This window comes from Pseudophryne corroboree, chromosome 10 (assembly GCF_028390025.1).
Source record: "Pseudophryne corroboree isolate aPseCor3 chromosome 10, aPseCor3.hap2, whole genome shotgun sequence".
Classification (NCBI taxonomy): domain Eukaryota; kingdom Metazoa; phylum Chordata; class Amphibia; order Anura; family Myobatrachidae; genus Pseudophryne; species Pseudophryne corroboree.
Window position 1 is genome coordinate 328,773,060 of NC_086453.1, and position 26,263 is coordinate 328,799,322.

General features: G+C 47.2%; 1 protein-coding gene across 1 annotated transcript in view; it reads left to right on the forward strand.

Moving 5' to 3' along the window:
* SCN4B (sodium voltage-gated channel beta subunit 4) overlaps positions 1–12,804 on the forward strand; it is a 147,892-nt gene extending 135,088 nt beyond the window's left edge. Inside the window, exons 4-6 of the mRNA XM_063943593.1 lie at positions 2,802–3,045; positions 10,542–10,668; positions 11,309–12,804. Of these exons, the coding sequence (XP_063799663.1) occupies positions 2,802–3,045; positions 10,542–10,668; positions 11,309–11,393 (456 nt within the window). The 3' untranslated portion in view covers positions 11,394–12,804. The remainder of the gene's footprint in view (positions 1–2,801; positions 3,046–10,541; positions 10,669–11,308) is intronic.
* The last annotated feature ends 13,459 nt before the right edge of the window (positions 12,805–26,263 follow it).

A 26,263-nucleotide genomic window follows, 5' to 3' on the forward strand; every position in this document is an offset into this window, starting at 1 on the left:
CAGTTTTGCCTTGGATTAGGACCCAATGGGCCTCCTGAACGGGGCAAGTATGTGAGCAGGAGAGGAAAAGTAGGGGGGGGAGGAAGGTGTTGCAGCAGTCAGACAGAGTGGGGGGCAGAGGGAAGACAGAGCTGACCAAGGAGGAAATGTACTAAGCAGTGATAAAAGTGGAGAAGTGAGCCAGTGGAGAAATTGCCCAATGCAACCAATCAGCTGCTTTGTATAGTTTTATAGTATGCAAATTATAAAATGTTAATGTCAATGCTGATTGGTTGCCATGGGCAACTTCTCCACTGGCTCACTTCTCCACTTTTATCACTGCTTAGTAAATCTCCCTCCAATTCAGAGTTCTAAATGCCAGTTAAGTAGATGAAAAGGCTCACAAGTCACAAGGGAGTGATATCATCTGGCTCCAACACAGATGAATAGAAAACTCTACAGTCACTAGATAATATTACATGGGCGTTCTAATCAGTGATGAGGGCAGTATCTGTAATAGCATAATGTCATTAGATATCCTGGATCTACCTCTGTAAATCTATTTATGTCCCTGTGACTTGGAAGATAAGTGCACGTTATCGCAGTAATGGACTGTTCCAATCATAAATGAGTGCATCAGCAGGAATTTCAATGTGGTTTATACCCCTTTTACACCGAACAAATAACCTTGTATATTGCTGAGTCGACGCGGGTCACTGTGCGGTGTAAAAGGGGTCACTCTTGAATTCCCGGGTCGCCTATCCCGATATTTCAACCCTTGAATAAAGAAGGGTTATTCTCGGGTCAGGTGCAGTGTGAACGGGTTACCGGGTTGATACGACCTGTGACCCATTCACAGCATAGGCAGAGGCGGCCCGCAGATGATCTCATCTCCCAGCGTCACCTCTGCACCGGCCCCTGATGCCGCGTCCGCACCCACCCACGATGACAACCCGACCAGGTATATTCCTGGGTCGGGAAACCAGTCTGAAAGGATCCAATGCTGGTCGCGCCCAGGGAGGACCCGTTTGCAATTCCCGGGTGTGATCCAGCATTACGATGTGAAAGCGGTATTACAAACTATAACAAACAAGCCTGATAATTCATTGTGATGGAACGTGGAGCTTGGGAAGAGCAGGATTGGATTCTAGAGGGTAGATTTACTAAGGAGCAGCGGCCACAGCCGCCAGTCATCACCAATCGATTTAAAACAGCACTAGGAGTAATTGCTAAGCAGGCAAACGCCTGATTATGAATTGCATGCATCTCCAGAAAATGTTACTAAATTGCGCTGTAGCGAACATAGGGCCCGATTCAGACCTGTTCGCTGTTGTGCGAATTCGCAAGCTGGGCGATTATCGATTGACAGCGCATGCCTACGGAACATGGTATGCATGCGCGAGGCCAAACAGCAAAAAATCCCAAAACTTTTTTGATTGATAGCCGTACGCAAGTTGACTGACAGGAAGCGGACATTTGGGGGTGGTAACTGGCCGTTTTCTAGGAGTGTCATGAAAAACGTAGGCGTTCCCAAGTGTTTTCAGGGAGGGTGTGTGACGTCAGCTCCGGCCTGATCAGCCTGTACATTATCTATCGCACTGTAGGAGTAGGTCCTGGGCTGCGCACAGACTGGAAAAATCATTAGATGGTGAGGGAGTTGCGAACGGATTTGCAGCTGACCGGCGAACGCCGAGGTTTTTGCAAGGCGTACGCAGACTTGCATGGCGGGCAAATGTTCACTCTGTCTGGGCGGCAGCTATCTGATCGCAGACCTCTGCAAATTCGCAGAGGAGCGATCAGGTCTGAATCAGGCCCATAGACATCTTTGTGCATCTCTAGGTGATCCTGAGTCAGGTGGATTTCAACCAGTTCTCACCATGGGGCAGATGTATTAACCTGGAGAAGACATAAGGAAGTGATAAACCAGTGATAAATGCAAGGTGATAAATGCACCAGCCAATCAGCTCCAATATGTAAATTAACAGTTAGGAGCTGATTGGCTGGTGCATTTATCACCTTGCATTTATCACTGGTTTATCACTTCCTTATGCCTTCTCCAGGTTAATACATCTACCCCCATATGTGAACTGGGTGTTTCTGCGTTTCTCATTGAGAGTTTACATGTTGTTAATGAAAATCTCAACGTTCATTTGTGAAACCAATAAATTTGGGCACCAAACTATAAAATATTACGAATCTCTGCTATAGATAATAAAAACTCAGAATTCACCCTCAGTGCCATGTTTTGCATGAAACACATGACGCACAACTTCATCACCGCTGACGGGTTTCTCACCCTTATAGTGAGCCAAAATCTTCTAGCTGGTCCCATTCCTACCCCAGTTATCAGTAGTAATTATTTCTGCAGCAACTACACAAATTGTACCTTGTTTTGTTTGTTAGTTTCGACATTTCAGAAGACTTTAAGGGTTATCCTATTAGCAGCGGTAATTTACGCCTGCTAATAGGTTCGCCGGGACTATCCCATCAAGAACCTCCCCCCATCCTTGAACTTCTTGATGATTTCTGCAGTGTAGTGGTTATCCTCTGGTGATTATACATTCATGCTGAGGATGAGTCCCTAGCACTGATGGCCTTAACAGGCTGACACAATTCTATGGTGAGTGCAGATAGGTACTGTACTTACTAGAAGTCAGATGAGTTCTCTCATATTTGGGGTCATATATGAAAATTGGTACAAAGCAAAAGAATGGGTCCATTTTATACCGTTACATATATTTATTTCTCTGCTGTCTGTGAACTGCGTCTAGTCACCGACACCCTCTCCGCCCGTCTAACTCCCACCTATTCTCTGTTACCAGCTTTACAAGGGATTTCTCAAGAACAAGAAGTCCAGCCCCAAAGCCTTAGAAATTAAAGACAGAAGTTGGAAGCATGACCGTGTTACCCTGGTGCCTAGCAATGAAACCAAGGACTACAACCTAACATTGCTTCTGAAGGCTGTGGAGTTTGAGGACACAGGACGCTACACATGTATTGTGTCAAACAAAAAGGAAAAAGGCACAACCAGTAACGCTACCATCTACCTTACAGTGGTGGACAAGTGTGAGTGTCACTGCCTCCTGTCCATTCTGCTGCTATGGAGATAAGTCGCTAGTGAATAGAAGTTTAACAGATATGGGAAATTAGGGGTCTATTCATGAAGCAGTAAAAAGTGTGGAGAAGTGAGCCAGTGGAGAAGTTGCCCATGGCAACCAATCAGCATTAAAGTAACATTTATAATTTGCATACTGTACAGTTGTACGGAGAAGCTGATTGGTTTCCTTGAGCAACTTCTCTACACTTTTCACTGCTTCATGAATAGAGCCCTTAGTGCAGTACATAAGTGATATGATGTAAAAAGGGAGCCAATATGGTACATTTTGGGGTCTATTCATGAAGCAGTGAAAACAGTGGAGAAGTAAGCCAGTGGAGAAGTTGCCCATGGCAACCAATCAGTGTTGAGGTCACATTTATAAAGTGCATTCTATAAAATGATACACAGCTGCTGAATGGTTGTCATGGGCAACTTCTCCAATGGCTCACTTCTCCACACTTTTCACTGCTTCATGAATAGACCCCTTTATACCATCTGTAGTCCACAATGTTGTTTTTTTCCCCTAGCCATTATGAACCTTGAATTCTGCCCATATGCTCTGTTAACAAAAGCAATATTACAACCCAATTGTGCCACGTTGCCTAATAATGTTTATTAATATTGGGTATTTGGCTAATAGTTGACTGCCATCAGCAGTGTCAACTTCAGACCAACCTAACAGGCCTCAGTGACACCAGGGACCTTGGCGCTTTGCTCCAGCCCCGAATAACTGGATCTTCTTTAATTTGGCCACCCACAAGGGTAGTCAAATTAAACAGTTGTCCATCCCTGGACTCAGGTTGGGTCTCGGGACAGTTCCATGTGCGGCAATCACATAAGTTCCTCTTAAATGTATAGCGACACCTCTAGCAGCACAAGGTTATGTCACAAGGTCAATGATAGGTGGCAAGTTACGGAAGACAGCGGAAACATGTTCTGTAAGTGAAGGCTCAGAATAAAAACAGCTTGACGTAGTGTCCAATTCATGTTTGTATGTACGAGCTCACAGTTGTCGGGACATACACACCCCTAAAACGACCATGACACGCCAGCGTTTCCCCAACCACTCCCCATAAATGTATAGTTTACCCCTCCAAATGGTAATTTCCAGTCAATAATTCCATGAAATCCTCATTGCGAGCGGGTTTGCAGTGGTACCTTTGCGCATGCGCACTGCGATCACAGCACAAGCGCAGTCTACTGATAATCACCCCGTTACGTTATAATCGCCCATTGCGTACAAACATGAATTAGGCCCACAGGGGCCCATTTATCAAACCTTGGAGAGTGATAAATAGCACAGTGATAAAGTACCAGTCAATCAGCTCCTAACTGACGTGTCACAGGCTTGGGTTTGAAAAATGACAGTTGGGAGTTGATCGGTTGGTACTTTATCTCCGATTTATTTATTACTCTCCAAGGCTTGATAAATTTGGGCAACGGTCTGTAAAATGACATTGATGCCAAATGTAGATTGTCTTCTCTGGTCCTGGTGGGGCATATGTCTACCAGATATGCGCATTGTTCCAGTAGAACTGGATAGTGCTAAACTTTCACATCATCAGTCTCAGGAGAAATAGCGTCTCTCACAGAAATTTGTATGGACAAACCTTAGGCGAACAAACAATATGACAATAGGTCATAATAGTGCAGTATATATTTTTTATATAACAAACCTATTTTAAAAAATAAAAGTTGGATTTTACTTCTCAATACAGCTGATTGTAGTTCTACGGTGTATTGGTCCAGTCTGGTGCAAAGTTCTACTAGCTCCATCAAGGAGTACCTTGAATGTGTTTTTCTCTAACGTCCTAAGTGGATGCTGGGACTCCGTAAGGACCATGGGGATTAGCGGCTCCGCAGGAGACTGGGCACAACTAAAGAAAGCTTTAGGACTACCTGGTGTGCACTGGCTCCTCCCACTAAGACCCTCTTCCAGACCTCAGTTAGATTTCTGTGCCCGGCTGAGCTGGATGCACACTAGGGGCTCTCCTGAGCACCTAGAAAGAAAGTATATTTAGGTTTTTTATTTTCAGTGAGATCTGCTGGCAACAGACTCACTGCAGCGAGGGACTAAGGGGAGAAGAAGCGAACCTACCTAACAGGTGGTAGTTTGGGCTTCTTAGGCTACTGGACACCATTAGCTCCAGAGGGATCGACCGCAGGACCCGACCTTGGTGTTCGTTCCCGGAGCCGCGCCGCCGTCCCCCTTACAGAGCCAGAAGCACGAAGAAGGTCCGGAAAATCGGCGGCAGAAGACTTCGGTCTTCACCAAGGTAGCGCACAGCACTGCAGCTGTGCGCCATTGCTCCTCATGTACACCTCACACTTCGGTCACTGATGGGTGCAGGGCGCTGGGGGGGGGCGCCCTGAGGGCAATAAATAACACCTTGGCTGGCAAAATATGCATCATATATAGTCCCAGAGGCTATATAGATGTAAAATTACCCCTGCCAGTATCACAGAAAAAGCGGGAGAAAGTCCGCCGAAAAGGGGGCGGGGCTTCTCCCTCAGCACACTGGCGCCATTTTCTCTTCACAGTGCAGCTAGAAGACAGCTCCCCAGGCTCTCCCCTGTAGTTTTCAGGCTCAAAGGGTTAAAAAGAGAGGGGGGGCACTAAATTTAGGCGCAATATATGTATACAAGCAGCTATTTGGGGAAAAATCACTCAGTTATAGTGTTAATCCCTGCTTTATATAGCGCTCTGGTGTGTGCTGGCATACTCTCTCTCGGTCTCCCTAAAGGACTTTGTGGGGTCCTGTCCTCAGTCAGAGCATTCCCTGTGTGTGTGCGGTGTGTCGGTACGGCTGTGTCGACATGTTGGATGAGGAAGGTTACGTGGAGGCGGAGCAGAGGCCGATAAATGGGATGTCGCCCCCTGTGGGGCCGACACCAGAGTGGATGGATAGGTGGAAGGTATTAACCGACAGTGTCAACTCCTTACATAAAAGGCTGGATGACGTAACAGCTGTGGGACAGCCGGCTTCTCAGCCCGCGTCTGCCCAGGCGTCTCAAAGGCCATCAGGGGCTCAAAACAACACCCGTTACCTCAGATGGCAGACACAGATGTCGACACGGAGTCTGACTCCAGTGTCGACGAGGTTGAGACATATACACAATCCACTAAAAACATCCGTTACATGATCTCGGCAATGAAAAATGTGTTACGCATTTTCTGACATAAACCCAAGTACCACATAAGAGGGGTTTTATTTTTGGGGAGAAAAAACAGCCACTGTTTTGTTCCCCCATCAGATGAATGAATGAAGTGTGTAAAGAAGCGTGGTTTCCCCCGATAAGAAACTGGTTATTTCTAAAAAGTTACTGATGGCGTACCCTTTCCCGCCAGAGGATAGGTCACGTTGGGAGATATCCCTTAGGGTGGATAAGGCGCTCACACGTTTGTCAAAAGGTGGCACTGCCGTCTTAGGATACGGCCACCTTGAAGGAACCTGCTGATAAAAAGCAGGAGGCGATCCTGAAGTCTGTATTTACACACTCAGGTTATATACTGAAACCTGCAATTGCCTCAGCATAAATAGTGCTGCTGCAGCGTGGTCTGACACCCTGTCAGATAATATTAATACGCTAAGACAGGGATAACAATATTTGCTAACATTGAGCATATTTAAGACGTTGTCTTATATATAAAGGATGCACAGAGGGATATTTGCCGGCTGGCATCCAGAATTAATGCAATGTCCATTCTGCCAGGAGGGTAGTAGAAACCCGGCAGTGGACAGGTGATGCTGCATTTAAAAGGCACATGGAGATTCTGCCTTATAAGGGTGAGGAATTGTTTGGGGATGGTCTCTGGGACCTCGTATCCACAGCAACAGCTGGGAAGAAATTTTTTTACCTCAGGTTTCCTCACAAAAGCCTAAAGAAAGCACCGTATTTTCAGGTACAGTCCTTTCGGCTTCAGAAAAGCAAGCGGGTCAAAGGCGCTTCCTTTCTGCACAGAGACAAGGGAAGAAGGAAAAAGCTGCACCAGTCAGCCAGTTCCAGGATCAAATATCTTCCCTCGTTTCCTCTGAGTCCACCGCATGACGCTGGGGCTCCACAGGTGGAGACAGGTGCGGTGGGGGCGCGTCTCGGGAACTGCAGGGATCAGTGGGCTTGCCCACAGGTGGATCCCTAGGTTCTGCAAATAGTATCACAGGGATACAGGCTGGAGTTCGAGACGACTCCCCCTCGCCGTTGCCTCACATCAGCCTTGCCTGCTGCCCTCGGAGAAAGGTAGTACTGGCGGCAATTCACAAGCTGTACTTCCAGCAGGTGAAATCAAGGTACCCCTCTTTCAACAAGGCCGGGGTTACTATTCCAAAATGTTGTGGTAGCGAAACCAGACGGTTCGGTGAGACCCATTCGAAAATTGAAATCCTTGAACACTTATATACGAAGGTTCAAGTTCAAAATGGAATCGCTCAGGGCGATTATTGCAAGCCTGGAAAATTTCAGGGTATCACTGGACATCAAGGATACTTACCTGCATGTCCCTATTTACCCTCGTCACCAGGTGTACCTCAAAATTGTGGTACAGGATTGTCATTACCAATTCCAGACGTTGCCGTTGGTCTGTCCCCGGCACCGAGGGTATTTACCAAGGTAATGGCCGAAGTACTTATCCCGTACTTGGACGATCTCCTTATAAAGGCGAGGTCCAGGGAGCAGTTGTTCGTCGGAGTAGCACTATCTCGGGAAGTGCTACAACAGCACGGCTGGATTCTGAATATTCCAAAGTCACAGCTGGTTCCTACGACGCGTCTACTGTTCCTGGGTATGTTCTGGACACAGAACAGGATAAAAAGGGTTTCTCCCGGAGGAGAAGTCCAAGGAGTTGGCGTCTCTAGACGGAGACCTCCTAATACAAATACAGGTATCGGTGCATCTATGCACGCGAACCTTGGGAAAGATGGTAGCTTCTTACGAAGAATTTCCATTCGCCAAGTCCCATGCAAGGATCTTCCAGTGGGATCTGTTGGACAAGTGGTCCGGGTCGCATTCTCAGATGCATCGGCGGATAACCCTGTCTCCAAGGGCCAGGGTGTCGCTGTGGTGGTGACTGCACATCTTCTAGGGGGCCGCAGATTCGGCATACAGGACTGGGTCCTGGTGACCACGGATGCCAGCCTTCAAGGCTGGGGGGCAGTCACACAGGGAAGAAACTTCCAAGGCCTATGGAAAAGTCAGGAGACTTCCCTGCACATAAATGTTCTGGAACTTTGGGCCATTTACAATGCCCTAAGTCAGGCTAGACCCCTGCTTCAACACCGGCCGGTGCTGATCCAGTCAGACAACATCACGGCGGTCGCTCATGTAAACCGACAGGGCAGCACAAGAAGCAGGATGGCGATGGCAGAAGCCACAAGGATTCTCCGATGGGCGGAAAATCATGTGTTAGCACTGTCAGCAGTGTTCATTCCCGGAGTGGACAACTGAGAAGCAGACTTTCTCAGCAGACACGACCTCCACCCGAGAGAGTGGGGACTTCATCCAGAAGTCTTCCAAATGATTGTACACCGTGGGGAAAGGCCACAGGTGGACAGGATGGCGTCCCGCCTCAACAAAAAGCTACAAAGATATTGCGCCAGGTCAAGGGACCCTCAGGCGATAGCTGTGGACGCTCTGGTAACACCGTGGGTGTACCAGTCGGTGTATGTGTTCCCTTCTCTGCCTCTCATACCCAGGGTAATGAGAATAATAAGAAGGAGAGGAGTAAGAACTATACTCATTGTTCCGGGTGGCCAAGAAGAGCTTGGTACCCAGAACTCCAAGAAATGATCTCAGAGGACCCAGCAGGGGGCCTGTCTGTTCCAAGACGTACCGCGGCTGCGTTTGACGGCATGGCGGTTGAACGCCGGATCCTGAAGGAAAAGGACATTCCGGAGGAAGTTATCCCTACGCTATTTAAAGCTAGGAAAGAAGTGAACGCAAACCATTATCCCCGCATATGGCGGAAATATGTTGCGTGCTGTGAGGCCAGTATGGCCCCAAAGGAGGAATTTCAGCTAGGTCGTTTTCTGCACTTCCTACAAGTCAGAGGTGACTATGGGCCTAAAATTGGGTTCCATTAAGGTCCAGATTTCGGCTCTATCGATTTTCTTCCAAAATAGAACTGGCTTCACTGCCTGAAGTTCTGACTTTTGTTAAGGGAGTGCTGCATAGTCAACCCCCGTTTGTGCCTCCAGTGGCACCGAGGGATCTCAACGTAGTGTTGGATTTCCTGAAGTCGCATTGAGTTGAGCCACTTAAATCCGTGGAGCTACAATACCTCACGTGGAAAGTGGTCATGCTGTGGGCCGTGGCGTCGGCCAGGCGTGTATCAGAATTGGCGGCTTTGTCATACAAATGCCCTTATCTGTATTCTATATGGATAAGGCGGAATTGAGGACTCGTTCCCAATTCCTTCCTAAGGTGGTATCAGTTTTTCATGTGAACCAACCTATTGTGGTGCCTGCGGCTACTTGGGACTTGGAGGATTCCAAGTTTTCTGGACGTAGTCAGGGCCCTGAAAAGTACATGTTTCCAGGACGGCTGGAGTCAGGAAAACTGACTCGCTATTTATCCTGTATACACCCAACAAGCTGGGTGCTCCTGCTTCTAAGCAGACTATTGCTCGCTGGATCTGTAGCACGATTCAACTTGCACATTCTGCGGCTGGAATGCCGCACCCTAAATCTGTGAAAGCCCATTCCACGAGGAAAGTGGGCTCTTCTTGGGCGGCTGCCCGAGGGGTCTCGGCTTTACAAATTTGCCGAGCTGTTACTTGGTCGGGTTAAAACACTCGTGCAAGAGTCTACAAGTTTGATACCCTGGCTGAGGAGGACCTAGAGTTTGCTCATTCGGTGCTGCAGGGTCATCCGCACTCTCCCGCCCATTTGGGAGCTTTGGTATAATCCCCATGGTCCTTACGGAGTCCCATCATCCACTTAGGACGTTAGAGAAAATAAGATTTTACTCACCGGTAAATCTATTTCTCGTAGTCCGTAGTGGATGCTGGGCGCCCATCCCAAGTGCGGATTGTCTGCAATACTTGTATATAGTTATTGCCTAACTAAAGGGTTATTGTTGAGCCATCTGTTGAGAGGCTCAGTTGTTATCATGCTGTTAACTGGGTATAGTATCACGAGTTATACGGTGTGATTGGTGTGGCTGGTATGAGTCTTACCCGGGATTCAAAATCTTTCCTTATTGTGTCAGCTCTTCCGGGCACAGTATCCTAACTGAGGTCTGGAGGAGGGTCTTAGTGGGAGGAGCCAGTGCACACCAGGTAGTCCTAAAGCTTTCTTTAGTTGTGCCCAGTCTCCTGCGGAGCCGCTAATCCCCATGGTCCTTACGGAGTCCCAGCATCCACTACGGACTACGAGAAATAGATTTACCGGTGAGTAAAATCTTATTTTTTTAGTCTTTGCTCCTACAAAATTTGCTGTCTCTCTTACATTGATCCAATTTGTCTCCACAGTTGAGGTTGTGGATAATACATTGACTGTCATTATTGCGTCTGCAGTTGGAGGGGTGATCGGACTGCTCATATTAATCTTTATCATAAAAAAGATAGTGTGCGTCATCCTCAAGCGGAACAACAAAAAGTGAGTATTTTCTGTGTGAGGGTTCTCTGAGAAATGAGTCTGTGATTGCACTGAGAGACTGACAAGAGTATGCGTGCAATTGATGTCAATAAAAAGAGTTCTCATGCCTTGATGGGCCAAGTGGTTCTTGGGGCAGACAAGATGGGCCTAGTGGTTCTAGGGGCAGACTAGATGGGCCAAGTGGTTCTAGGGGCAGACTAGATGGGCCAAGTGGTTCTAGGGGCAGACTAGATGGGCCTAGTGGTTCTAGGGGCAGACTAGATGGGCCAAGTGGTTCTAGGGGCAGACTAGATGGGCCTAGTGGTTCTAGGGACAGACTAGATTGGCCAAGTGGTTCTAGGGGCAGAATAGATGGGCCTAGTGGTTCTAGGGGCAGAATAGATGGGCCAAGTGGTTCTAGGGGAAGACTAGATGGGCCAAGTGGTTCTAGGGGAAGACTAGATGGGCCAAGTGGTTCTAGGGGCAGACTAGATGGGCCAAGTGGTTCTAGGGGCAGACTTGATGTGCCAAGTAGTTCTAGGGGCAGACTAGATGGGCCAAGTGGTTCTTATCTGCTGTCAAATTCTATGTTTCCATGACAAGAGTATGAGTGCAATTGATATCAATAAAAAGAGTTCTCTTGCCTTGTCTTTGTCCTCAGGAAAGACTGCCTTGTGAGTTCGTCGGTCAACGATAACACAGACAATGCCTCAAAACCGGAGATCAAAGCCAAACCGAAAGCATGATGGAGGGACTGGACTGTAGAGCTTACCGCACAAAGCCCTGGTATTACTGGAACTCATGTGAAGGGGAGAGCGTCCTATGAAAGAAGGCTGAGCACTTTCTCCACTGCATATTCAACGTTATTTACTGCACAGTAATAATACTGCCTCCTCATAGGCCCCCTGGTTTAGGTATCGCACATTACTCCTCTATCACGCCCCATGAGTCACCATGTGTGAGTGTGCCGCTCCTCAGAGGAATGGGCATCTCAGAATGCCCCTTATTTTAGTTTTACCTAGGCAGAAGGCCCAGCTGGTTATGTGATGGACGTGGAAATCATCAATCACATATTTTTCTATGCATGATAACAAAGGATCACTGCACTGAGTGTCAGTGAGTGTAAATATCTATGTACATTTCTATAATTACTGTATATTATACGTATAAATGCACAAAGTCACTGAGAGGAGGACTGTTTTTGTGGGTACACAGGACTTCTGCATCTCTATCTTTGCCCGACCCATAATGTGTCCTAAGATACTGTACTTCTCCATGTAATAAAGGGCCTTCTTTAAGACTTGCAGCTAAATGTAATAGCCTGCGGGCTGTCGAAAGGTGCGGGACTTTGTGCTGGTCTGCCCGTATTTTTAAAGCAGCAATCATTTACAAGGCAAAACCATCTTGGTTTTGCCTTGTAAATGTTTGGCGCTTTAAAAATACGGGGCAGACTCGCACAAACTCCTGCACCTCCGACAACTCGCAGGGGATTAAATTTAGCCTATGGCCTTTGTGCTAGTAACTGGTGGCTACACATACAGTATATCATGTCTGCCAGCCTCCAGTGCAGTCTCTGTCTGGGCAATGGCCCTCATTCCGAGTTGTTCGCTCGTTCTTTTTCATCGCATCGCAGTGAAAATCCGCTTAGTACGCATGCGCAAAGTTCGCACTGCGACTGCGCCAAGTAACTTTACTATGAAGAAAGTATTTTTACTCACGGCTTTTTCTTCGCTCCGGCGAACGTAATGTGATTGACAGGAAATGGGTGTTACTGGGCGGAAACACGGCGTTTTAGGGGCGTGTGGCTGAAAACGCTACCGTTTCCGGAAAAAACGCAGGAGTGGCTGGAGAAACGGTGGGAGTGCCTGGGCGAACGCTGGGTGTGTTTGTGACGTCAACCAGGAACGACAGGCACTGAACTGATCGCACAGGCAGAGTAAGTCTGGAGCTACTCTGAAACTGCGAAGTAGTTTGTAATAGCAATATTGCGAATACATCGGTCGCAATTTTAAGAAGCTAAGATTCACTCCCAGTAGGCGGCGGCTTAGCGTGAGCAACTCTGCTAAATTCGCCTTGCGACCGACCAACTCGGAATGAGGGCCAATGTTGCTGCTTATTTTATGAATGTAATAAAAAAAAAAATGTAATATTTAACAATAGTGGCTGTGAGTGATGTTTATTGATTGCACGTGGTTCTGCACTCCAGGGCCAATATTTACTAAGAATTCGAGTTTGTCCGATTTGTGTTTTTTTTCCTAGTCCCAATCCGGGAATTCACTAAGCACCAATCTCGGCAGTGTTTGGACTATTCGTAATGGTTTGATTTGCAAAGTTCCGAAATACGAATGAATAGACCATCGGTCAAACACGGCTGTTATTTCATACAATACGGGCATTCACTATTCATTCGTATTTGAGTGTTAGTTTCTGAGTGCTCAAGTGCGGGTCTGTTTTTTTTCGAATCGTTAAAAAAAGCAGCAAAAAAATAGACCTGCTTTTTCCAGTCGAGTTTGGATAACCATGCACGGATCAGTGAGATCTGTGCATGGTTATCTATGGGAAAGGGTCTGTTTAGTGTAAAAACTGAAAAAAAAATTGCGTGGGGTCCCCCCTCCTAAGCATAACCAGCCTCGGGCTCTTTGAGCCGGTCCTGGTTGAAAAAATATGGGGGAAAAAAATGACAGGGGTTCCCCCATATTTCTTCAACCAGCGCCAGGCTATGCGCCTGGTCCTGGTTCCAAAAATACGGGGGACAAAAAGCGTAGGGGTCCCCCGTATTTTTGAAACCAGCACCGGGCTCCACTAGCCAAGTACATAATGCCACAGCCGGGGGACACTTTTATACTGGTCCCTGCGGCCCTGGCATTACATACCCAACTAGTCACCCCTGGCCGGGGTACCCTGGAGGAGTGGGAACCCCTTAAATCAAGGGGTCCCCCCCTCCAGCCATCCAAGGGCCAGGGGTGAAGCCCGAGGCTGTGTCCCCCCCCCCATCCAAGGGCGGCGGATGGGGGTCTGATAGCCTTTTTAAAAAAATGTGAATATTGTTTTTAGTAGCAGTACTACAAGTCCCAGCAAGCCTCCCCCCGCAAGCTGGTACTTGGAGAACCACAAGTACCAGCATGCGGTGGAAAACCGGGCCCGCTGGTACCTGTAGTAGTAGTAGTACTACTACTAAAAAAATACCCCCCAAAAAAACAGGACACACACACCGTGAAAGAATAAGTTTATTACATACATGCACACCTCCATACATACATACTTACCTATGTTCCCACGAGGCTCGGTCCTCTTCTCCATGTAGAATCCTTGGGGTACCTGTGAAAAAAATTATACTCACATAATCCAGTGTAGAATCATACCTTTGTATAATCCACGTACTTGGCAAAATAATAAAACGGAAACCCGACCACGCACTGAAAGGGGTCCCATGTTTACACATGGGACCCCTTTCCCCGACTGCCAGGACCCCCCCCCTGACTCCTGTCAAAGAGGGTCCCTTCAGCCAATCAGGGAGTGCCACGTCGTGGCACTCTCCTGATTGGCTGTGTGCTCCTGTAGTGCCTGTCAGGCTGCACACGGCAGAGATACAATGTAGCACCTATGCGCTCCATTGTATCCAATGGTGGGAACTTTGCGGTCAGCGGTTGACCGAAAGTAACCTCACCGCTGACCGCAAAGTTCCCACCATTGGCTACAATGGAGCGCATAGGCGCTACATTGTACCTGTGCTGTGTGCTGCCTCACAGACACAAACAGGAGCACACAGCCAATCAGGAGAGTGCCACGACGTGGCGCTCCCTGATTGGCTGAAGGGACCCTCTTTGACAGGAGTCAGGGGGGGTCCTGGCAGTCGGGGAAAGGGGTCCCATGTGTAAACATGGGACCCCTTTCAGTGCATGGTTGGGTTTCCGTTTTATTATTTTGCCAAGTACGTGGATTATACCAAGGCCTGATTCTACACTGGATTATGTGAGTATAATTTTTTTCACAGGTACCCCAAGGATTCTACATGGAGAAGAGGACTGAGCCTCGTGGGAACGTAGGTAGGTAGGTATGTATGTATGTATGGAGGTGTGCATGTATGTAATAAACGTATACTTTCACGGTGTGTGTGTCCTGTTTTTTTTGGGGGTATTTTTTTAGTAGTAGTACTACAGGTACCAGCGGGCCCGGTTTTCCACCGCATGCTGGTACTTGTGGTTCTCCAAGTACCAGCTTGCGGGGAGGCTTGCTGGGACTTGTAGTACTGCTACTAAAAACAATATTCAATTTTTTTTAAAAGGCTATGAGCCCCCCATCCACCGCCCCTGGATGGGGGGGACAGCCTCGGGCTTCACCCCTGGCCCTTGGGTGGCTGGAGGGGGGGACCCCTTGATTTAAGGGGTTCCCACTCCTCCAGAGTACCCCGGCCAGGGGTGACTAGTTGGGTATGTAATGCCAGGGCCGCAGGGACCAGTATAAAAGTGTCCCCCGGCTGTGGCATTATGTACCTGGCTAGTGGAGCCCGGTGCTGGTTTCAAAAATATGGGGGACCCCTACGCTCTTTGTCCCCCGTATTTTTGGAACCAGGCGCAGAGCCCGGTGCTGGTTGATTAAATATGGGGGAACCCCTGTCATTTTCCCCCCATATTTTTTCAACCAGGACCGGCTCAAAGAGCCTGAGGCTGGTTGTGCTTAGGAGGGGGGACCCCACGCAATTTTTGTCTGATTTTTTTAAGACTTTAAACAACTTTTTAAGGTACACAATGAAGCCCTGCACGGATCTCACAGATCCGGCCGGGATTCCTTGTGTTTTGTCAGGCAGTGTTTTACTCATCACTCCCGTAAAACACTGCCTGATATTACGAATCACATCGACATCGGAAAAAACGATTGTGCAAAACTCGGCAGCTTAGTGAATGATCGTATCAGGATTCAAAAAGTTGCAGTAAAATGCACCCGATACCATTCGAGTTCAAACACCCTTCAAAACGGCAAAAACACGAATCTTTGTAAATATACCCCCAAGAATGTATTCACGCAACTGAGGAAACCAGGCCTGTTAGATCTCCTTCTCTGTGGAGTGCAGTCTGATTTTTTTTTTTTAGTGGCTCTGGGTGTTGTTGCTCTAAAGGGGTGTGGTTCATAGGTTCGACCACAAGTATTAGGTTGACATAAGGCTTTTACAATTTTATTTTTGTGTTATTTTCTTTGTAGAGTGACCGGGAACCCCAGTTACCGTTCCCAATTGTAGTCCACGTGGATCGTAAAGTATGAAAAAAGTTTAAAAAATTATGAAAAGCTCATGTCGACCGTTTGTCATGTCGACCTAGAAACTCTGTCGACCTAGATACTGTCGACCTGATGCATGTCGACCAATAGTGGTTGACCTAATGACTGTCGACCTAAGTGTGGTCGACCTAGAGACCGGATACCGCTCTTAAGAGTGGGTGCCCATGTATATATTTATTATAAAAATTGGCGGCCAAAATGTAATAGTTTTTTTCCCCTGAAGTGGCAATACAAGAGAAATACCAGATCATTTATGACCCCAAAAAAGCTGCAAAGACCCGTAGGGGACTGAGAAATCAGGGACAACATGAAAGTACTTGTGAGACAGACCATATTTTATGTTTATATGATGCTCATTCTATGTGGTTCTTCACTTCTTCCTCTCTAAATAGATTCAAAAACTGCAATCAAGGATGATCAGCATCAGGATTTGGTGCAGGCAAAATGGACCCACAGCAGTTGTGAATCTTAGGGCCCGATTCTGAGTCGCAGGCAAAAGGGCATGCAGAAGTGTCTATTGGCGTTCGTCCATTTGCAACTTTATGTTAATGCCACTACAAACTCCTTATCTTTTTCACATATGTTCGCCCAACCATGCAAGCTATGAGATGCTTACTTTTAGCGTCCATGCACGCTGTAATACAGATTGGTGTACTACCCAAAACTTGTCCACTGCATGGAGCTTTCTTGTGTGCATTACTAACCACCTCCTTAGTCACCGCCCAGGAATATCCATCAATATTCTGCTAAACTTCTGATACCACCTGAAACGCAATAGCAGCTTTCATGTATGTGCAGTTGAAAATAATTGATCAACTACATGAACATCAGCATTGGACGCGTACTGCGTGTGGCTCAGTATCAGATACCAGTGTTTCCGTTCTTTAGCATTATCCTATGACTCACTCTAAAGAGTTTATGCATCCAGGCCAGCACAATGGTCTAAGCCAGGCATTCCCAACCACGGTCCTCAAGGCACACTAACAGTGCAGGTTTTAGTGATATCCAGGCTTCAGCACAGGTGACTTAATTAGTAGCTCAGTTATTTTGATTTAACCATCTGTGCTGCAGCCTGGATATCACTAAAACCTGCACTGTTGGTGTGCCTTGAGGACCGTGGTTGGGAATGCCTGGTCTAAGCACTTATTCTATCCCCTGAGCTCCTTTTCAAAGAAACATTGTTAATAAATATTCTATAGTTATATAATTAATCCAGAACTGGGCTAGAAGCAAATATTACAGTCTAGTTAAATGTGATTTTTACATTTAAGGTGTAGTAAATAACCAATAGTTTCATGACACTTAAAGAAAGGTTTCTAGTTATTGATGTTCCTACTTCTACTATTACTTCCTACTCCCCAGAGGAACACCCCTCAAATGCAAATACAACTTCCTGAACAAGGTATTGCCTGTTGCACCCATGTATGCCAGTGTATGTCCTAAACCAGGGCTGGCCAAACCGGTCCTCGAGATCTAACAACAGTTCATGTTTTCCAGGCCTCCTGGAGATCTGTAGAATTGTCAGTTAGGAATGAATGCAGTGCATCTTAATTAGTAATGACTGTGCACCAGCTAGGTGGTCTGGAAAATGTGAACTGTTGGTAGATCTTGAGGACTGGTTTGGCCAGCCCTGCCCTAAACTTCCTCTCACTTCTAATCCAGTCCATATCTTAGAGTGTCCCTCCTTGAGGTGTTACCACTGAGCTGAGAAAGTTGAAGGTCAATGACTTGGCATGTCAAGAGATGCATGAACTCAAATGACTGATGGATAGTTCTAATAGATGCAACAAGTGTGGAGAGGCCAGGGAAGAGAGCTTGTGCATTTCAGGTTATCCGCACAGACAAATTACAGATTTATTGCTTCAGGAAAGGCATAGTAACACAGCACCATGTTTGCGCAACTACTACTGCTGAAACTTATGTTCTAGTAACAATTTAATTGGTAGGATTGAAAGATGACAATACTTTTCACTAGACAACTACCACTGATGGCTGTAGAGACAGGTTATTAATTTGTGAGATCCGAAGTAAACATTATCTGCATTTTAATTATATGCCATTTACCTGGCACCGGGGAGTCGAAGGGGGGGGGGGGGGGGGGGGGTTACTTACCTGGACCAGTGGGAGGGGCCTGCTGCTCCTCTGCCCACTGCAGATGACCACTGTATCGCAGCACAGCTGCACATCTTGCAGGGAGACAGCAGAGACGACTATGGCTCAGAGAAGCAGCCTCCCTCGCCAGCTCAGCAAATGCTGCTGTGTGCTGGGCTGCATGGTGTCCATGGCAACTACTGCCACTGAGCAGCAGCAATCTCCTCTCGCTGCCCGATGTGCCACTGCCCCTGCTTTGCCAGCAATAGTAGGCACAAGAGAATACTTACACCTCCGGGATTTGTGCATGTCCTCAGAGTACCCATGCCCGTCACAGCTCTAGCCGGCCTTGTCTGGCACACCTCATACAAGACATATTATAGAAAAGTAAATGTCTGGGATGACTGCAGCTGCCATACATCCAGGCTACAATCATGCAGGATGCGTAACATGATTCAGGAAATAAACAAATTAAACAACAGATTCCTATAGAATAGCAGAACACGAAGACTTCTTCAACTGAAAGTATCACAAGTTAACCACCCAATGATTATTTCCACTCTCACCTGCTGCAGAAGTCATACAATACTAAAACAAATGTAATCTCTGGCTTCCTTGCTTACACCCATTTTGGCAAACTCAGACTTCTCACTGGGACTCAACCGAGAGGCTACAGGCCTTTACCTCCAAGTGGTAACGACCACACTTAGAACATTGGAGGGCTTAACAAATGTGGCACTTTATGTAGTTCAAAGGACTTAAGGGGCACAAGTACTGTGATAAAAGTGGAGAAGTGAGCCAGTGGAAAAAGTTGCCCATGGCAACCAATCAGCTGTTTTGTATACGTTTATAGTATGCAAATTATAAATGTTACATCAATGCTGATTGGTTGCCATGGCCCGGAGAGTTGTCTGCCTTTGATGGAGTTTGTATTGCCCCTCTGTGGCTTTTCCATACAACCTCAACACATTATGGGGTTATTATAGAAGAAGATAAATACGTCCCTACCACTTTATGTAGGTGTGGAGGAGAGACCTTAGGGGGACACTGAGGACCTCAATTTGGGTAAGATCTTTCAGTTTACACAAGTCAGCTCGTTCCCATACATAGACTCAATATAGAGTTTTGCTGAGGAGGTACAGATGCCTAAATTTTCTGAACAGAAGGTCTCCTGATGTTCCTACCACCAGCTGCAGATTTTATGAAGTTCTGGGCAGTCCCCTTCATATCTTGTGCGAATGACAGATGTGTCCTCATACATTTAGTATCTACAGTATACGCCATACGGTGCAGCAGATGATTCGAGAAGAGTAGTTTGCTGTATTTTTCTTTCAATGTTGCATTTTATATGCACCGCAGAATCAGCGGAAAGCCACTCGCAGTGCACTAGAGATGCAAGGCTGCGCCATTAACGACACGGGAAATGGTTTTGGACAAAAACAAAATCGCATATCAAACACCACGGAAAGTGGGGTGAGAAAAAGCTGCATCGGAGCACTTTTTGCACAGATTCAGACTCGGCATTCTGAGCCGCGATTGCACTGCGCACACGCCAATGTACCTTTTTAAGTGATTGACAGGAAGGGACTGTTTGGGGGAGGTAACGGGGAGTGGCAGCAAAAACGCAAGCATGTTATGGCCATTTTTGGAGGCGTGTCTGCCTTCAGCTGCGATCATGTACGCAGAGAAACATGGCGCCAGCGTTGCCACTGCCACGTCCAATCTGTGTGACCATAGACTTCATTGAAAAGTCAATGATCCTCATTATTGCGTCAGTACTGCAGATGTGTACGCAGTTGCCGAGGACTCTGCGATGGTTCTGGTGGGCATCTATATCCTTTTCTGGGTGGCAGCTTCAGCCAGGGCTATCTGTTCATCTGGGCTCAGTGGGCACTTGCCCAAGGGCCCCAGGAGTATAAGGGCCCTAGGCTGATAGCTGAGGGCCCCCTTTTTCTAGGGGTACCAGAATTTTGAAAATCGTCCCTGGGGAACCGGAGATATCTGACTTCAAAGCAGTGATCCCCAACGGAGACTGTTAATTGCTCTTCCCAGCCAGATATCTCGGGTTCTGTCTGACAAAAGGTGCCCATACACTTGTGCGATTGCATGCGATGCGATAACGGGCTCGTTTTCCCTTGAAGCTCACCTTCAGATAAATCGCATCTAAAGTGCTTTTTTTGTGCATTCGATGCACATACAATCTTGCGATTTATGGCATGCCCCTTGCGACCAGAAATCGGGTGACCGGAAATGGGTGGAGGGGAGTGTCTAGGAAGTGAGCTAAATACCAGCAGTGCGATAAATCGAATGTGGTAAAAACAGCATGCGATCGCACTGGCAATCTGATAAATATTAAGTGCAACACATAGGATCTTGAGACGCGAGATTCGACCGGCGTGCCCGCGCATCGCGTCGCATGGTACATAAGATTCAATCCTGCGATTTATCTCACACATGAGGTTGAAATCGAACGGTTGTACCAGATATCTCACAAGTGTATGGGCCCCATTACAGTTTTTCTGAGGGTATTCTCCAAAATCTGGGACTCTCCCGTTTCAGTGGACACTGGCAGCTTGTCTCTACTGTTTCATCTGATCTCGGAAGCTAAACAGGCATGGCCTGGCCAGTACTAGGACGGGAAACCTCCTGAGAATACCAGGTGCAGTGGGCCCAGTGTTACCCACCCCACCACATTAAACCCCCCACCCCCCCCTTCCACCAAGGGAAGCTCGATCACATTCCTTGCTCCACCCTTCTCGCATTCCCCTTGAGATCTACCTTGACCAAACTCAGAATTTTGCCCATACTGCCTCTATCAGTGATATCCATAATCCAGGCTAGTACAGTGATTTTCTGGATACCCTGTATCTCAATGAGACCATTTGGTATCCCTTACTACTCCACTGATATTTTCACCATCTTTATCATCTTGTACCTCATTTGCTAAAAAGGTTAAACAAGATTTTTACACACACGAGTCACAATTTTTTGTCCAAAATTTATTTTTATTCAAGGATTAAAATAAAGGTTATGTCTTAATATCTTTCACTATACATATTATCCTTATCTTTTCAAATGAGTGCTCCCAAACAAGGGTTTTTTGTCTTTTCCTCTTGTCCTTTCCAACTCTACTATGCCCAGAACCAGAGATATCAGCCTTCCAGCAGCTGGTCCCTGCTCCAGCTCCACACGCCTAATATGCAGTTTTATATTTTTGTTGGTGGATTGCTCTGGCTCCTGAACTCTGATCCCCAAGTTCCACAGTATCTCCTGAAAGGTGGGACTCTCTAGTTTTTTTTTATCACACTGAAAGCTGAGAAATCTATTTCCAGGAACTGGAGATATCTGCAGTCAAGCAAGCTGCCCTCCCACCAGAAAACTATGAATATTAAGCCCACTCCACTATCCATCCCTCCCCTGCATATTAGACACCCCCTACCACCCTGGAAGTCATGTACCGGGGCCCCTTCATTCAGCCCAATGCCCCCTTCTACAGTTTAGTGTTCTCTCTCGCGCCACATCTCCCACCATCTGTGCAGTAAAGGTGTAACTAGCAGAAATTACTGCTCCAGGTCCTACATGCTGAGCGGAAGATAGTACACCCCCTACTACCAGCGGGACATCAAAGCTGCACCCCCTACCGCTGGAGAATGGGTAGGTGCCCCAGTGCATTGCTTTGCCCAGGGGACTACACTGCTGTTAAGATGGCCCCGGTTTCAGCTGCGATGAATGCCAATTCCATAGCCTGAAAAATTGGTGCTGCGTAGGCATGTGTGTATATACATGTACTAGGCCCTCAGTCACACACGTGTACAAATGCAACTTAGAAATATTGTTTTGTCAATTCCAGTTGTTGTATTTATTACGCAAATAAAACACCTTTTGCGCAAGAAAAACTCAGCGTGGCTGAGTCGCTCGAGACTTGTTCATGACTGAAGCCAAGGGTGTAGCTACCATAGGTGCAGGAAGTGCAGCAGCTATGGGGCCCAGAGCTGAGAGGGGCCACCTTCCCTGTCACAGTTACATGTGTTATATACAGGGGTGTAGCTACCATAGTTGCAGGGAGTGCAGCCAGAGCCGGCCCTAACCAATATGATGCCCTAGGCAAGATTTTGGCTGGTGCCCCCTAGCACCACCGCTGGTTCCGCCTCTAACCTTGCACCTCTTTCCCAGCACCATCACCCCTCACCCATAGCAGTCCTTATTTTGGTGTTTGTACCCCCTATATTTTATATAGGAACAGTTTGCACATTTGGCGCACAGCCCAAAAAGAGGTGTGTTTTTGCTTGCAAGGGGCATGGCCACACAGTGGTAACCCCAATTCCAATTACGCCACACAGTACTGTAACTTTATTCACATTTTATCATGCGATAGTGTCCATAATTCAAATTACATCCCACAGTAGTATCACTTTACCTTATAAACGTTACTACTCACAGTAGAGCCCCTTATTCACATTACATCACACTGAATTGCTCCTTATTCACATTACACCACACCTTATTGCTCTTTATTCACATTAGATGACACAGTAGTGCCCTTTCTATTTGCAACGCCACATAGTAGAGCACCTTATACACATAATGCCACACATTAGTAATGCATTTATACACAATTCCACACAGTAATGCCCCTTACACATGAGACACATTAATGTCCTTACACATTATGATAACCTTTATTAATGCCCTTTTACACATAATGACACACATAGTGTCCCTTTACACCAGAGGTTCTCAAACTCGGTCCTCGGGGGCCCACACAGTGCATGTTTTGCAGGTCTCCTCACAGAATCGCAAGTGAAATAATTAGCTCCACCTGTGGACCTTTTAAAATGTGTCAGTGAGTAATTAATACACCTGTGCACCTGCTGGGTTACCTGCAAAACATGCACTGTGTGTGCCCCCGAGGATCGAGTTTGAGAACCTCTGCTTTACACATATGTTGCACATTATTAATGCATTTTTACATGACACACATAATGCTTCTTACACATATTCCGAACACTACTGCACAACCAACCCACTCACATGCACACAGCACTCACAATGCCACTAACACTGTGACATCTGCCTCTGCTTGGATACAGATGTGTCCTCATAAATCTTGCCTCAATGCTAACGTCGGGCACCTTTTTTTATGAAAATGCATCTTATTTGCATTGCTATGTGGCTAGGATGCACAAGCAGCTTCTCCTGATTAAACTGATATGCAGCATGCCTATATACTGTGTGAGATTGTGGCTGTATCTGCATATGAAATGCTATATTAGGAATATAGGCATGCAGCATATCATTTTAATCAGCAGAAGCTGCTGATGCCCCTAGGCATATCAAATGCCCTAGGCAATTGCCTAGTTTGCCTATGGCCGGCTCTGAGTGCAGCTGCTATGGGGCCCAGAGCTGAGAGGGGCCACCTTCCCTGTCACAGTTACGTGTTATATAAAAAAAAAAAAAAATTACCATTGGGTATTATGAAGGAGTCCTTTCAAACTTTTTCCTTGGTGCCTGAAATATATCTAGGTATGCCCATGGACCTGCTCATTGTAGTGGGTATAAAATGAACTGGAGGGCATTTTAATGTTATATAATATGAACTGGGGCACTGTAATGAGGCACAATATGAATGGGGAGCACTATATATCATAATGTGAATTGGGGGTACTGTGCGGCATAATGTATACTGACAGCTCTGAAATGTGACATAGGGTGAACTTAATCACTACTGCGATTCATAAAAGAAGCTAGGGCACTATTATAGGGCATAAAATGAACAACTGATGCAGAGAGGTGTCTCTCTAGAAGCATTGGGATGGGGGCCCTTTAAAATGTTGCTATGGGGCCCACAAAGTTCTGGCTACGCCCCTGACTGAAGCCACACCTCCCAACATTTCTTACAGGGGAAGAGGGACATCTGTGTGGCGAAGCCGTGCCCGATTTTGAAAAGGGGGTGTGGCCAGTGTTCTGTGAGCTGCTGGCATGCCCTCTCTCCCTCTGTGTCCAGTGAATAGACCAGAGCAGGGACAGAATCATCCCAACTGCCCCCACCGCGGGACACTGTGGCCTGCTGGAGGGACAGCGGGACAGTCGCCAAAAAACGGGACAATCCCACGAAAATCATGACAGTTGGGAGGTATGTTGAAGCCACAGTAATAAAGGACACATCTGTGGCCAAAAAGTTTTCTGGAAAGGCATGTTAAGGACTGCTAAAATCATAACAGAGTTAGAGGAGCATCATGACCCAGGATTCTGGCTGCTGAACAGGTCCAGAACTTCTACCTCAAACTACTGTATGAAAAAAAGCATTTAAAGGGTTGGGTACGGGTTACCACCAGCGGTCGGGATCCCAGCCGCAGAATGCCGGAGGAAGGGGGGGGCGAGCGCAACAAAGCCCCTTGCGGGCTCCACCGGTTCTATTCCCACTTTGTGGGTGTCATGGAAAGTGGGAATAGTTCCTGTTAGTCTGCATTCTGACTGTCGGGACCGGCGGGATGTCGGGAACGGTATTGTCACCGGCAGATTTACATAACTACATCCCATATAGCAGCTAAATCTCATAGACAGAGGGATATCTGTCTACTGCACTCCAGCGGGATGCCTGTAAAATAGAATGGCCAGGAGGCTATATACTGTATTACACAACAAACCGTGCACAACAGTAGCAGTGTGGTGACATTTAAGAGTTGTACAGTGCTCATAAAATACATACCTGTATAACACCATACAATAAAAGCAATGTTTTTACAAGAAAGGGCTTCCAGCAGGCTTAAATTCCTATTTCCACTGTTCTGCTACCCCCATGTGGTCATAACAGGGTATAATATGCCAAGCGAAGGTTTGAGACATTAGGCCTGATTTAGAGGTAGACATAAATACTGCTGTGCTGCGTCTTTGTACGCAACGGATTTTAGAAGATATGCAAATGTTGCAGCTGCTGTCTTGTGTTCAGAAACGCCCGCCCCTGGCGTATCATATACATTGCTTGCTTACAAAGGCGCATCACTGGCAGTATCGAACACATATTAGTTACACCATCAATGAATGACCATCGGAAGTAAAGCACCAGGGCCAGGACCACCGCATGTGATAATGCAGCTGCTGGCTGCTTCACGCTCCCAAAACGGCTGTGACACGCCTGTGATTGATTCACCACTCCCCCGCTACCTGCTCACCACCTATCACTCAATCTGCATCCAAATCCACACTCCGACCGTCATCATACTCCTTCGCAGCACGTGCGCAGTACAAAAAATATTTGTTGTTTGCAAAAATATCGGCATTGCTTCCACATCTGAATCGGGCCCATAAAGGGATAATTCGCGTTCATGTCTTACTGGCCTCCTCTTCTGTCATCACCAAACCTGATACACCAAGGGCTAAATCCTTCCCACCAAGGATTACATTTACTAAGAGTCGGGTTTGGTCTCATTTATTACCCGCTGTCAATTGATGGCGGGGGTACAGGGGAAACCACCGGTGGGCCCCACTGCCTGGGGGCCCACCTCCTTCTGTAAGGGTCAGGTTCCAGACTGTGCACTTGAATTATACATACATACATACCTCGCAACTGTCCCGTTTTTTGGGGACTGTCCCACCGCGGGCCGCAGCGTCCCGCGGTGGGGGTAGGCAGCTGGGAGGCTCCGTCTCTCGCTGCCCTGCTTAGCAGAGCAGCGGTAAATAGACGCTCTGACTCCGCTGGAGTCAGAGGGAGAGGGGGCATGACAGCGGCTCACAGAGTGCTGGGCATACCCCCTCAGTGACGAAAACGGGGGCGTGGGTCGCGTTCGCGGGTCCTCCCGCGAAGCCACGCCTCCTTTTCTTAGGTCACTCACCTTTTCGGGAGCGCGCGTGTGTCCCTCTTTAGAGAGATGAAAAGTTGGGAGGTATGTACATATGTTACTTTATACTGCACAGGACTATGGTGTGTTTTCTACAGTACATTGCTGTTATTAATCTGGTACATTATCATGCATGCTGGGGGCCCAGACCTTGCACTCTCTAATAGTTAGTCAAACCAATGTGGTGGCAGGCCACACCCCCTCTGCAGACTGGCCACACCCCTAAACACTACCACTGCATTCCTCCAGTGGGCCCTATATGCCCCAGTCCGACACTGGAAGTGAGTCTGTGGAGAAGTTGCCTCCTGGGGCTGGACATGCTGAACCCCTCACTGGGGCTGGACGTGCTGAACCCCTCACTGGGGCTGGACACTCTGAAGAACCCCCTCCTGGGGCTGGACACTCTGAAGAAC